Genomic DNA, 15,602 nt, shown 5'->3' on the forward strand with positions numbered 1-15,602 from the left:
TTCCCACCTGGATCAGTTGCTTATGCCTGAACCTTTACCTTATCTCAAAAATCTTCAATTTTTAATAGTTTATCATCAAATCTGAATGGGTATGGGCCCCACTTGATGCCATCCGCCTCCAAGCATATTGGAAGTGATCGAAGATGATTATGTGATTATGTTTTTGTGATAGATTCGTTACTTGTACCTGACAATTAATTGACACTAGAAATCTATCAATTTTAGAATATACCTGATTGCTCCTTTAATTGGATTAAGTCCACATACCATCCACCAATTATAGATTCATTAGTCCAAGCCTATCCATGATGTCCTTGAACTCCTCAAAGCAGCTGCGAGAAAAGAGGCCCCTTGCTTTCTCACTTCTATGAAGTACTATGTTAAAATCTTTTCCAACCACCCAAGGACAATCCTACTTGTCCTTACAAGCTTCTAAATCCTCCCATAAGATTCTACGTTCCCACCTTTCGCCTTTATTATAAATATTGGTAAAAGTTCAACATAACCCATTTCTGTGGTCCTTAAAGAGACAAGAAATAATGCAATTAACCACTAGTACATCATCATAGTCCATTAGCCCTCCCACCAAAGAAGAAGAATGCCCCCTGATGCACCCTAGGGCAGTAAACTCCCTTCAACCCACCTCAGTCTTTCAAAGGTTTCTAACAAACCTCTCACTAATAGCTTCCATTTTGTTTTCTTGCAAACAAATTACTTCTAGATTCCATCTACTCATGCATCCTTTGATAATCCCTCTCTTATAATCATTAATTCCCCTTACATTCAATGAAATGATCTGACCAACCATTGATTGAAGTGCTTGACTGCTTCCCTCTCCCCTTCTCTCACCCTTTCTTGCACTGTCATAATTGATTGTCGATATCAATCTCCGTAACTTGCTAGACCCCTCATACCCCAATCTTTCCTTCCCTTTTTTCTTAAGTCTCTCCCTCCCTCTCCTTCTCTTGTTTTCTCCTGTCAATCTCACGGAACAACTCCATAGCTTTGTCTTCCATCATCAAGCGACACCTCGTATCAACTCACTTAATGTAACGGCATCGGAAATTTAAATAAAATGTATGTATTAAAAATCTCAAATGCGGAAACGTAATAAAAATTTTGATTTACATCCCTTACACAATAACCAAAACGTACTTAAAACATGAAAGAACAAACTAACTAAAAGAGATACTCAAAATAAGAACTATAAATATAACTATGAAGTCTTTAGGCGTCCCTTTCGCCGTCTTCTTGCGGAACGGGCTTGAGAACAACGTCTTCCTGATCTGAAATGGTTAAATAAGGAATGAGCTACACCAACTCAGTAAAAATATCACACTATCTCACTGCCACGGAAGTAAAGGTGGGTAGAAAGTAAAATGACCAATGGAGCATAATTTATAACAAACTCGTTTATCAACATAAAAAACCTTTACTGTCCACTTACCTCGGTGAGATTCATGAAAACAACATATGAAAGCAATAACATTATCATCATCATGAAATCATAGAAATTGTATAACATAACACTTACCACGCCTTTGCATTTCAATCATTAAACAACATATTTTCCTCTTTTACCAGCCTACTAGTATCCATGGGGATTCATAGTGGGTCCCCGCTGCCCGTGAACCATTAACATTACAACTTGATTCCAGGGCCGTCCCCATACCCCGTCCGGTATGGGCGCCAAAACCATGAACCTCAATACCCCGTCCGGTATGAGGGTGAAACGGGCCGTCCCCATATCCCATCCGGTATGGGCGCCAAAACACATAAGGTCTCCATACCCCGTCCGATATGAGAGACCGCGTTCTCGATAGGGTTCCCTACGGACCCGGTCCGTCCACCATCTCTCAAGATATCTAGTCAGGCTGTCCACATTTTCTACTTATTAATTCACATAACCTTTCTGCCTTTTTCCTTAATCTCAATCATCCAATCATACACAACATGTAAACCAGTAATTGACACCAAACAAGACAATACAGTATCGGGTTTACCATAATAAAAGAAATCATGATTCATGCATACGAGATCATAACATAATTACATCAAACATCATACTGCATTTAATATTGAAAATTAGATTAAACAACAACAGAGCAATACTGTATCAGACTCGGGCTCCATTGGCAACCTCAATCAATTATACATCTATAAAGTCTCAAAATACTGTTTAATTATTTATTAAGCTTTAATACCGTGATAGGAAATAGGGTGAGGGGTCCTTACTTGTTTCGGGGTCTGAAACCGACTCTACAGTGCGCTTACGGGCTGTCCCTAATTTCCCTAAATTTTTTCCGGAAAACTGAAACGCACTACCGGTACCTGCACGTGTCCCAACAAAAATTCCAAATCAGACCTAGGGCCCCTTTCGGCCAATATCGAAATTCCGGCACGGCGGCTCCGCCGTGCTCCAGCGACGGCGCCTCCCCGCCTGCAGCGGCGATCCGCCTCGGGTTGGCCGTTTTCGGCCAAACTTGCATTGGTCTCTGCAAAAAAATAACCATAGGGCCCTCGGTGGGCCAAAAAATCACGAAAAATCGAGACTTACCGGCGGCGATGCTCTCGGGTGCGGCGGCTCCTCCGGCGTGAGTCGCATTTTGATGTTTGGCTCCGATCAACCTGTAGAGAAAAAAACGGTAATCACAGTGGTATAAAATTTGCATCGAACGGAGGCCGAGAAGGGCCTCATCGGAGGCAAAAATAGAGGGGAGTTGCGGCGGCGTCGCCAGACTTCGGCTGGGTTTTCCGGCTGTTTGGCCGGTGGTTTGGCTCTGGTTTGGCCATAGGCGTACTCAGCATCGAAAAACGAGCCAGGGGGAGAAAATTTACCTCGATTGGCCGTCGGAAACTTCTCCGGCGGCGGGTGGCGGCGGCCGGCTCCTCCGGTGTCTGGTTCTTCTTCTCCAGCGAGGCACTGGCGGCTAGGGTTTTGTGGTCAGGTGTGGGTGGGGTTATTTATACCCTTTGCCTTTTAATCTCAACCGTCCATCAAGATTAAATATGAACCATCTGATCGCGATTTAATTGAGATTAAATCTGGGCCGTCCATCGCGATGCAATCTTGGCCGTCCGTACACGTGAATCTGGGCCCGGCCGTCCGTGCACACGTTTGATCTGGGCCGTCCGTGCATGCGGGAACGGATCTGGGCCGTCCGATCGCGCGCACGCGGATCGCCCACGTGGCCCATCCCGTGTCAGCATTTCCTTGCCACGCGGCCTGTCCTGGTTGGCTGGGGCTGCTGACGTGGCACAACTTTTCTGAATTGCGTTTTGACCCCTAGTTTCTGATTTTCTTTTCAAAAACACCCCCAGAATCCAAATTTTCACCCTTTTTTTCCAAAATCAATTTCAATTAAATCCAAATAATATTTTTACCCAATTTTATTATTATTATTATTTTTATTTTTATTAAATTAAATTAAATTAAATAAAAATCTAAAAAATTCAAATACAAAAAAAGAAAAATAAAAATAATAAGAATAAAATTAAAAATACTTGGGTGTTACAACTCTCCCCCCTCTTAAAGAAATTTGGTCCCCCAAATTTATCTTTTACTCTTGGTCGAACAAATAGGGATACTGGGCTCTAAATTCTGATTCTAGCTCCCAGGTAGCCTCCCTGGGTGTGTGGTTCTACCACACGACCTTTACAAATGATATTTCCTGGTTGCGGAGTATTTTGCTCTTTCGGTCCGTGATACCGACTGATATTTCTTCATAAGACAAATCCTCTTGGAGTGGAAGCGGTTCATGAGCCAAGACATGAGAAGGGTCCGGGTTGTACTTACGTAGTATGGATACGTGGAACACGTTGTGGACTCTGGAGAGCTTTGGAGGCAGTGCTAGTCTGTAGGCAGCAGTACCAATCCTGTCTAAGATTTCAAAAGGTCCAATATATCGGGGGTTTAATTTTTCCCTCCTGCCGAACCTACTAATTCTCTTGAAAGGAGTGATTTTAAGAAACACCCGGTCGCCTTTCTCAAACGCTAGGTCTCTCCTCCGGGTATCTGCATAACTCTTCTGCCTACTCTGAGTTGTCTGAATGTTCTTTCTGATTTTAATTATTTTGGACGTGGTCTCCTCTACCAACTCCGGGCCGAACAATCTTCTATCGCCCACTTCCTCCCAACAAATCGGTGATCTGCACGGGTGCCCATATAACGCCTCATATGGAGCCATGCCGATGCTTGCTTGGTAGTTGTTGTTGTAGGCAAACTCTATCAAGGGTAGATGGTCGTCCCAATGGTCCCCAGAGTCCAGGACACAAGCTCGGAGCATATCCTCAAGCGTACGAATTGTCCTTTCTGATTGTCCATCAGTCTGGGGATGGAAGGCAGTACTAAGAGACAGTTTTGTTCCCATAGCTTGTTGGAAGCTACTCCAAAACCGAGAAGTGAACCTGGGATTCCTGTCGGATACTACTATCACTGGAACCCCATGCAGTCTGACTATCTCCCACATACAATTTGGAAAAATTACCATTTCTTCCCTCTTATGTCTTTGAACCACATTCAGAAACAAATTCTAGTTCCCTCCCCAAACCCGCCGCGAACCTGCACGTGTCCACCTCTAGAAATGGCTTAGAGATTAAAACCTATTCAGCTTCGCCAGTTGCCACCCTTCGATTACAACCAATGGTCTCTATAAACTCTCCTTCGCCTTCTCTGGTGTCGAAACCTTCCGTTCCATCGTATTCAACATTAACTTTTCCACTTTACTCCCCATATCCTTTGTAGTGTCCTCATTAGATTCAATGGTTTATCTAAGATTGGGTCGTCAAGCTAACCCAATTGTGTTACTGGCCCGAGCCTGCTTTAAAAGCTGGCCTTGTCTTTGAAATCTTAGAACAAGCCCAAACCGAGCAGCCCTTTTTTCTTGTTGGCCCGTAAATCATTTCTATTTGAGCTATTGGGCCTCTGGGATGGCCCAATTTGCCCATCCCCAATGATTCACTTGTCTTTCTCAGCCCATGTATATCTTCGGCCCCTCCAAACCCTCTTGTTGGCTCATTCCTCAGTGCTCCTTAGTTATTAAAAAGCTAGTCCGGAGATCTCATCTGGCCGAAATGACCAAGTTTAGAGTCGTTTTGATTAACTTCAAAATGGTCCCTATCCGATGTGTTCTGATCACCCACTTTTTGAATTTCAAAACTACCGGATTCAAGAACAGGTATGGCTCCTTTCTTGTTGATAAACTTTTTAGCAGTTTTATTTGGCAATTTAGATAGGATGGTTTACGTGAAACTTTTCTCATTATGTGCACTCAATATTCTCTCTCTCTCTCTCTCTCCGTGAAACTTTTCTCATTATGTGCACTCAATATTCTCTCTCTCTCTCTCTCTCCCCTCTTTATTTTGCTCGTTTATCTGTTTTGTAAATTACTCTTTGCATCAACTTATCTAAACTTTGCATTTGTAGCCATATCATCCTTAAAACATATATTTGCTAACAACCTTTTACAAATTTTGGATTCTATTTTTTTTTGGGGAAGAAATAGGTAAGTATATCTAAAGAGCACCGAAGATGCGCAACTTGTATACAAACACATTTACAATTCTAGTAAAATGTATGTAAGAACCACTAAATCCTCGGTAGAATATAGCTGTTAACTCCTGATAAAAAACCTTGGAGCCTGGAATTATGGATCTTTAAGTCTATCAATGTTAGATTCTATACTTTCGAAAGTTCTCCTATTTTTCTCTCTCCATATAATCCAAAAGGCAGCTTAAAGGATGAGCCTTACAGATTACTATCACTATGAATGCCTTTTATATGTCCAAAGCTCATCCCTTACTGTGCCTACTATAACCCAGCTCACCCCTGATAAGCTATACACCAAAAACATAGATGATATTTAAACAGACAACAAAGGAGGATATGGTTGCACATTCAACTCCATTTTTGCTCAAACTAGCACCCATTCACCAGAATTTTTCCCCTCCTTGTCAACTTACCCTATGTAAGAATGTATTCCCACACTGCTTCCTGAACGAAAAAGGCACTCTAGGAGTCACATTCGCCTTCCACACCAGTTTTAGTGGGAACTTCTCAATCACATTCTCCCTTTTTGGTCAAATGTAGGTAATATGATCTGACCAAGAAAAACCCCTTAGAACTCAAGGTCCAGAGAGTTTTGTCCTTGGCCCCTTTGGATATTACCATGGAGAGAGAGAACGAGTCTTGGATTCTTTACGTAAACAACTACAAGATTTTGCAGATTTGTGATATCAAATTTCTAATATATTAGTTTCAGGATTTACCTCACATCATTCTATTTGCCTATTTATCAATGGATATATGTACTGTTTTTCTTTCTTTATTGTTTCCCTAAGTAGCAAATTAGTTCCCTTTTAAGTTCTTTGCAGCCTGTTTGGAGTTCATAATTGTTCATTCTTCCTGCAATGTTACTTGCATTATATCTTTTCCTTAGAATAGCATCCTCTTCCCCAGGAAAAAGGAAGAGAAGTGAACCAGTAGAATTTTCTGTTGGGTTAATGGTGGTGGAGTTAGTTTTTGTTTTTGTTTTGTCTTACTAAAGGATCTCCTTTATTATCAAGGGGTACAACTGAATGATTCTTTGTGTTACTACTGTTTTTCCCACTTTAGAAAAGTGTTGTGAGGCTGAAAATAGGGCTGACTGGAATTCTGATATGCACTAAACTATCAATATTAAAGTTCTTTTTTCATTCTTCTTGATATGCATGTGCGATTTTGATGGCAGTTTGACGACATCGGCCCGCATGGTACCAAAATTGTCATCTACAATTTATGGTTCAACGATGATGGAAACGTAGAGTTAGACTTCAATTCAGATCCTGAGGTAGAAATTCCTCTCTATTTTACTTTTGGGTCTCCGTATCAGAACCACTTTGCTTAATAACTGTCTTAATACATACACTGTGTTTTTCTCTCAAGTAGGTCCTACAGAAAAGTTTATAAGCATGTGATGTGCAAATAATAAATATTTCTTGTTAAATGGGAAAAATAGAAAATGAAAATAAGAAATGCAATTATAGTTAAAAAAGTTGGACATATGAAATAATTAACTTTCATAGTTAATATTGGAAGAAGAGGAGGGTTATTTATTTAGTCACATATGGTCAGGCTTGAACTTATGCTCTCCTGAATCTGTAAATTGCTATATTTAGTACTGAGTTAATGGAAAAAGTTGATAAAAGAGTTTATTTGACACAGAGAAAATCAACTAGCTAATTGTGTAAATTAAAAATGAGAAGTGCAAAGGGACACCCAGAACAATGCATTGTGTATTGTTTTAAAAATTCTTCCAGTTTTCTTTTTCCTTTGAAAGTATTAGCCTGTCATCGGAAATAAATTGTTGTGCCTTTGACATTGCAGGATATTCGTATTGATGGAGACACCAAAAAGATCCAGACGATCCCTGGTTGGAGAGCTGTTAATGAACAGCACATTGCTAATCGTTTTCATTACTCACTTCGTGTAAGCCTATCTTAGAAGTTCTGTATTTTGATTATCTTCATGTCAGTTGTGTGATGGCATGTGAATATGTAGTGATGTAGGACAGAGATCTTGAAGACAAAATTTTAAAGAACCAAAATAGAGATCTTGGAATATCAATAATCAAATCAATATATTAGTATTCGTATAATAATCATATGATAATCTACCTAGTACCAAACAACTAAACTGGGGTATCTTTTGTAGTTACCAGAATACCCGAAAAAAAATCTTAAATCTATATAGGGTATCTTTAGATTGTGACCCACAATCTTTTCCAGATTTTGAGGGTTGGCCTATTTTCTTAGTTTCCAAGTCAGAGTGGTTGGCTTTGGCAGATGAATTCTCATGCCTTTTATGTGGTTTAACAAGGAATTCAACTTTGACATGTGGCTCATATTAAGAGGATGTACTGTTCAAATTTTGCATGAAACCTCTATCTTCCCGTGATGATGAATTGCCATTTTGCCTAGGCATAGTTGCTTGCTGGTTTTTTTTTTTTTTGGGGGGGCGGGGGGGTGGGGGTGGTGTGGGTGGGGCTTGATGGTATAATACTACCCTTTGGGCCTACGGCAGCTTGTCAAATTGATTTTTTTCCCCCCTTTTCTCTATATATAGGAAAGCCATAGTTTAAGAGAACACAGGTGGCTCTATGGAGTAAGCACATTGACGGACTATGTCCAAATTCTTTTTTTCTTTTCCTCTTTGTATGTTTTATTTTGTTTTGTGTGCATAGTGTGGGTGATTTCACAACATTCACAATTTTTATCAAATATGTTATTCAATTCCAATTACAGCAAGCTTGAAAGTCTTATAATCACTAATGTTAAGTTCGGATCGAAACCAGAGAAGTTGACTTTGGGAGATGAATTCTCATGCCTTTTATGCGGTTTAACAAGGAATTCTATGTTGACATGTGGCTCATATTATGAGGATTTACTGTTCAAATTTTACATGAAATCCCTATCTCCCTGTGATGATGAATTGCCATTTTGCCTCCGCACAGTTGCTTGCTGGTTTGTCGGGTGGGGGGGGGGGGGAGGTGGGGGGGCAGAGCTCTTGGTGGTATAATACTACTCTTTGGGCCTAGGCTAGCTTGTAAAATTGTTTTTTCCCCTTGCTCTATATATAGGGACAGTCATATTTTAAGAGCCAGCTCTTTATATGGTGAACACAGGTGACTCTATGGAGTAAGCACATTGACGGACTATGTCAAAGTTCTTTTTTTCTTTTCCTCTTTTTGTTTTATTTTATCTTGTGTGCATAGTGTGGGTGATTTCACAACATTCAGAATTTTCATCAAATATATTATTCAATTCCAGTTACAGCAAGCTTGAAAGTCTTATAATCACTAATGTTAAGTTCAGATCAAATTGTGATTTCATGGGATAGAAATAAGAATACAGTACAAATAGGATACAACTTTGAATGAAAATAACATTCAAATTCCGGACCATTTTCAATCGAGGATATGAATGAAGTTGAATCAATAATATATATAAATTATGAAGCTTCAACAAAGATTTAGGAATTAAATGAGAATAGAATAAATTTGGACAAAACATGACGCAGGTTCTTCAGCCATGACTTAAAGTTGCAGGACTTGGGTGTGGGATCTAAGTTACTTTACCACAGAATAGAGTGGTTACAATCAAAAGAAGGATAATGCTGAAAAGGTTATTCTTCGAATGATAGAAGTTCAAACTGCTTGACAGGGTGAAAATGAAACTCAAGAACTTTTTCTGGTGGCTGAATGTAGATGTTAGAACTTAGTTCCTTTTTTTTCTCTCGTCCATAGTTAAACAATATTAAGGCTAAGGGAAAGAGAATTGCTATATCAAGGCTGAATTTGTTTTTAAGGATAACTATGGGCAAGATGAAGGAAAAATATTTGTTTAATCAAAGGAGATAATAATTTAACTGGAGATAATAATTTTAACTTTCAGAGTAGAAAAAATTTAGTCTTATAAAGTAAACTCTGTATCAGCTTTTCCTAAATTGTACCATAAAGTTGCCAAAGCTTCGGTTCAAATTCAACAAAAAGATTTGCTTGAAAATGGATTCACTCCCAATTGTCTCAGCTCTAGAAAATGGCTCAGGTGAAATGATGTATCAGCTACAGAAACAGCTTGCGTTGGATTTCACATGCTGCTTTCACTGCATTAGTCACATGAGTATCGTCAATAACCTTTGGATGTAGGGCTTCGGGCTATGAGCTGTATTGAAGATGCTGGTTCTAGATTGGTTTTGGTGATTGTGGATGTGGGTCGTAAGGTAGAGTTTTGGCAAGGCAGTGATAATTCTGTGGTTTAGCTGCCAGTCAGATGAATTGAAAGGGATTTGGTGGCTTGCAACCTGTGGGGAAGAAACAATTTGTGATTTCTGGTGTTGGTGAAGTAGGTGGTGGGTGTTGGCTGGCTTTTCGCAAATATTGACACTTGCCAGTTGCCATTTTCTGGTGTTGTGAGGCTACTGTTCTTTTTGGCGGTAGTGTCGTAAAGCTTGGGTGAGGAAATTTTAATAGCATTATGAATTAGAACTAGGCTTTGGCACCAACTGATGTAGGATAAAGAGAGCTTGAAAATAATACTAAAAGAACAAAGATCAAAAGTAAAGATTTTAGATCTTAATTATTAAATAAGTATCTCAGTATTTATATAATAATCATATAAATAGTTGACTAAACAGAGTCAAAATACAATTAAAATAGGAATTTGTCAATCTAAGAAATCTACTAACTAGAAAAAACTAATCAAGTAGAATGGTATAATAGAAAAGAAATGTGAAAAAAAATTAAAATTTCATTTTCCTTTTATACCCAGTGTTTCTCTTTATTTGTTCTGTATCATGCAGACCCTGTATATGATGATATTGGTTAAGTCAAGCACTTGTCCTATATGCAGGCATACCTGTCCATCTTGTATTTGCGGCTTCCAGAAAGTTTCAAAATAATATTGCGTGGACAAGTTGTTGGACATCATAATGTTGCTGATGATCTCAAGTTCCCGGAGTTCATCTTATACAAACCTCAAACCGGTGGATGTATAGAGGTTGTATGAATTTTTAAACTGTTATGGAGTGCTGTTTGTAGTTTCCTTTGAATCCATTGGATTTATAAATTTAATTTTAGTCTTGTGGATTGGAAGTGGGAGATTATTATTTTTGGCCCTTAAGATCCCACATTCTTTATGTATTGTATCTCTCTATGATGTTCTGCACACTATCGCTTGTCACAACTAGGATGTCTTATCATCCTTTCTTTGTTCTTTCTTCTTCCTTCCTTCTTATCTTAATAAATCTTCTTTTTTTATCCAAATTTGTTATGTGGAGTGCCTAATTCATATTTGTGTTTGCTCTGAATCCATTCAACTTTTCTTTTTTCCTGATCCATACATGTTTAGTTGTTGGGAGGGCCAAATAAGGTTTGTGTGTTTGGAGTCATTAGTTTGTGAGATCCATTGTGTTTGGGCTTGACAGCATGTATTTTAAAAATGTTTACATCTGTGCCCTGTATTTTTCGAGGTAGATGCTTATGCTTATTATTATGCTGAATGTCATATTTGTTGCTGATTTTCATTTAAATGCACAGGGTGCAGTGGTAACAACAATTGGATTTCTGAAAGAAGCTCCACAAATTAATGTCCATGGTTTCTGCGTGTATCATAAGAACCGTTTAATACTGGTAACCATCTTAAATTATCTACGTTGATTTGATGCTCCTTTGTTAAAGAGTCTAAGGAACTACTATTTGAGGGAAAAAAAAAGAAAAGAAAGAGTTTAGGAGATGTGGTATGACGACAACATATTCTGTAGAAATGAATGATAAACACAAGAATTTCCTGTAAATTTTCTATTTTGAGAAATGGTAAATTATATGAATATGTGATATACTTTCATTAGTGTCTTCAAATTTGGATTTGCATTTTTTTAAGATGAAACAGGAAATATTGTTAATGGAGAGAAAGGAGAAAGGTACTAATATAGAGGGCAAGACATCAACCAAAGCAGAAACAGTCAATAGAAAACTGAACTCCAGTCCCTTTTAACTAGGACCTAATTTTTAGTATCTTATTAGGATATGGACTTCCTAAGAAACTCAAAAAGGACCTGGCTATCACGTTTATCATAAAATATGCCTGAAATTGACTGTCATATTCCAATTAACTGTTACACTCTCCTCACATCTAGTTAAATTAATTAACTTGATTACTAGTTTACTAATAAACAATGATGCTGTGTAAATCCTTAAATTTCTCTTCCTAGATCCTTTATTAAATCCTTAAATCCCTCTTTCTTGGTTCTCATTTCTAAGGTGGAAGGGCAGCAAATATTAGAGACTTTAGATCTATTAGCTTAGTTGGGAGCAACTCTCTTTTTTTTTCTTTGAATGAAAATTATATTACGTATTTATTCGTTACAAGCACCAAGAGGATACCAACCATGTACAAAAGATATTTACATGTCAATTATTATTATTTTTTTGAGATAAAAATGTATAGATTGTATTGACAAGATACCAAAAAAGGGGTACCTCCCATTTACAAAAATTTACAATCATGTTAGCATGTCAATGACATTTCTAAAATTTACATTTCTGATAATGTCATGACCAAGTAAAATACATCCAAAATAATGAAATTACTTATCTTTTATGTTAGTCAACACTGTCAAAAACTCTTCTATTTCTTTCCTTCAAAATGATCTAGAAAACAGACAGAGGTATCAAGTTAGCAAACTTATTTTTTACATATAAACCATCTCACACCCGATTTCACCCTCTACAGACCTAGCCATAACCCAATCCACACCCAAAAGACCATAAACCAAGCTCCAAAGACTATGAGCAAGTTAGGTCAACTATGACAAGTTAGGTCAACTGATGAATTTTTTTCATTGACTTCTACTTGCTCTTATTGAAGAGCTCTCTCTCTCTCTCGCTCTCTCTCTAAACCCTAACCCGTGCTCAGCCTTTGGTCGTCTGCCTTGGCCGACCAAAATCCTAACACATGAACTCGTATGGTTGGAGGTATCTTTACTTAGAGGGAAAACCCTTTGATTTATGCAGCGAAGGAAAGAAGGCAGAAAGGCTACGGATTACAGAGAACGGGAGAGGATTCCAAAGGTCAATTTTTTTGGACAAGGAGGAGTATGCATGGTTTCTCGATGCAGTAGATGATTTTTGGTAGAAGTGTAGACCGGGCACATGGGCGAAACATTTGGTGAAGAGAATCTATGAGTTATGGTTTTCTTATTTACATGTCAATCATACAATCGATAAGGTTACATAAATCCTCCATGGAATACAAAGAATTACTCATAGCCAAAAAGCCCAAAGTTAGACATCATGTAGCTTTAATCTTATAGTTGGAAGCGTTTATAGGATCGTTGGGAAAGTATTAGCTAGAAGGATGACCAAGGTCATGGATAAAGTGGTTGGTCAGTGTCAACATACTTCTATGGAAGGAAGGTAAATACAAGATGTAGCTCTGATGGCTAATGAGGTTGTGGATGAGTTGTTATTGAGGAATAGAGAAAATTTCTTATGCATGTTGGATGTGGAGAAAGCTTATTATCATGTAACCGGGGGCTTTCTTGATTATATGCTGAGAAGATTGGGTTCAGGGACAAATGGTGCTAGTAGATCAACTCTTGTATCATTATAACTTCTTTTGCAATAATAGTGGATGAGTGTTCGTCCCATTTTATCAAGGTCTCAAGAGGGCTTGACAAGATGACCCATTATCTCTCATTCTTTTTATTATTGTCATGAGAGTCTTGAATAAAATTGTTACAGAGAGCTAGAGAGCTTGACTTGTTTAAAGGTTTAAAGTGAGCGAGGGTGAGCACATGGAGGAGGTAATTCACTTATTTTTTTACTGATGACACTTCAGTATTTTGTGAATAGAACAAAAGGGCAATGCTTAATCTCATATGCATTTTACTGAGTTTTCAAGCGGTTCCTGGTTTCAATATCAACTTAACCAAGTTCGAGATAGTGAGATTAGTTGAGGGAGGGATGCTTCAAGGTCGGGGGGAGTCATGAGTGTAAAAGTGTAGAGTTACTGATTAAGTATTTGGTGTTTAGCTTTAGAGGTTAAATATAAAAATGTGAGATCTGGTGGTTGCGAGGTTTGAGAGGAGGTTGGCGGGATAAAAGGGAAACATCCTGTACAGAAGAGGGAGACTCACTCTCATTAAAGTACGTTGACCAATATATCGATTTTGTAATATCCGGGCCCGAAATTGGCCTGGAATTAATTTTAAAATTAAAAAAAATATATATATATAAAAATATAATTTTTAATTTTATAAATTTTTATTTAATATAAAATTAGGAAAAAATAGGTGGATGATGAAATTGAAAACAATTTTGGGAAACATGGGTAAAAATTTGGGTTCGGTAGATGTTTTTGAAAGAAAAATCAAAAATTTGGGGGTCAAAACGTAATTTATGAAAAATGCGCCATGTAGGACCATCAAATCAGCAGTCTCGACAAAGCGGAGCGCGCTGTGTGACAAGGCATGCTAACTCGGTGCCACGCGGGAGGCCGCGCTGGCAATCCACGTGCCCGCGATCGGACGACTCGAATTTGTTTCAGTGTGCATGGACGGTCCGAATCCATTTCCTTCTTAGGCGCGATCGGATAGTCATGATTAAACGCGATGAACGGTTCAGATTCATTTTCTCTTTAAACGCGATCATACGGTTCAGATCAAATCGCAATGAACGATTTAGATTCATTTCCTCTTTAAATGCGATTGGATGGTCGAGATCAAACGTGATGAATGATTCAAATTTAAGAGAGATGGATATAAATATCTCACTTCACACCGAACCCTACCCTAGTCGCTAGCCCCCGTTGGAGAAGAAGAACTAGTCACCGGAGAAGACTCCCGCCTACCGCCTGCCACCGCGTCAAAACCTCCTCTGACCGCCAAAAAAGGTAAAAAAATTTCCATTAGCTCGAAATTTGATTTTGAACACCTCCATGGCCAAATCGGAGTTAAAGGACCGTCGGATGAGTCGGAAATTGCGGATAAAGTCCGTTGGTGCTGCCGCGAAAAAAATAAAAAATCGTCTCCGATAAGTCCCTTTTCAATTCCCGTTTCATGCGATTTTTCCACCATTGTACTCACCATTCTGTTTTCTATAGGTTGACCGAAGAAAAATGCCCAACCCCAAAAGTGAGCCGGTGGAGCCACCACACTTGAAAATCCTGTCGTCGGTAAGTTTTTGTTTTTCGACTTTTTTCGTCCAACCAAAGTCCCTAACGTGTTTTCTCGCAGGGATGAGTATAAAACCGGCCGAAATCAGCCAAAACTGGTCGAAAACATGTCTGAGGCAAACCACCGTTATGGGCGGTGGTGCCGTCGTCGGAGCACGGCGGCGGCGGCGTGCTGGATTTTCATAATTGGCCGGAAAAGATTTTTAACATCGATTTTGAGTTTTTTTGGGTATTTCTAGATACGTAAAGTGTGTTTTAATCTCCGCAGGAAAATTTAGGAAACTCAAGGATCGCCAGTAGGCACAGTTGAAAGTTTAGTGTTTCAGACACCGATTCGGGTAAGAATCCCTCACCTTATTTCCTGTTATAGAATTGAAGTTTAATTATAAATAATACGGTATTTTGCGTAATTTAGAAAATTTCGATAATTAATTACAGGTTATTAATGGAAGCGGAACTTGTTGTTTATTAATGTTTGTCGTGTTTTAACTGATTGTTTGATTTTACAGTTTTAAAAATATGATAATACACTGGAATTGGTAAGATGATTCAGTTGTGTTTTCTTGATGCATGTATTGCTTGTCTTGCGTGATTTACAGTTAAATTGTGAAACTGAAAATTAAATGTAAACGAGAATTGTTTTGATTAAGTGAATGAATGAATGGTACCCTTACTGGATATCTTGGGAGATGGTGGACGGACTGGGTACATAGGAAACCCTACCGTGAACATCGCCTCATACCAGACGCGGTATAGGGACGACCCATTTCACTCTTATACCGGACGGGGTATTGAGGGATGATATTTTTGACGCTTATAGCGGACGGGGTATGGGGACGGCCGGTTAGTTGAAAATATTGAATAATGGTTCACGCGTAATGGGAACATCCCTA

At 38.7% G+C, this 15,602-nt stretch overlaps 1 protein-coding gene across 2 annotated transcripts in view; it reads left to right on the top strand.

The window, feature by feature from the left end:
* DMS11 (Histidine kinase-, DNA gyrase B-, and HSP90-like ATPase family protein) overlaps positions 1-15,602 on the top strand; it is a 43,015-nt gene that overhangs the window by 23,140 nt on the left and 4,273 nt on the right. For both annotated transcript variants that reach the window (XM_088211091.1, XM_088211090.1), the window contains exons 10-13: positions 6,729-6,827; positions 7,364-7,465; positions 10,387-10,533; positions 11,073-11,165. In XM_088211091.1, the coding sequence (XP_088067217.1) occupies positions 6,729-6,827; positions 7,364-7,465; positions 10,387-10,533; positions 11,073-11,165 (441 nt within the window). The remainder of the gene's footprint in view (positions 1-6,728; positions 6,828-7,363; positions 7,466-10,386; positions 10,534-11,072; positions 11,166-15,602) is intronic.

The sequence above is a fragment of the Carica papaya genome, chromosome 9 (assembly GCF_054855325.1).
Source record: "Carica papaya isolate Zhongbai chromosome 9, ASM5485532v1, whole genome shotgun sequence".
Taxonomy (NCBI): Eukaryota; Viridiplantae; Streptophyta; class Magnoliopsida; order Brassicales; family Caricaceae; genus Carica; species Carica papaya.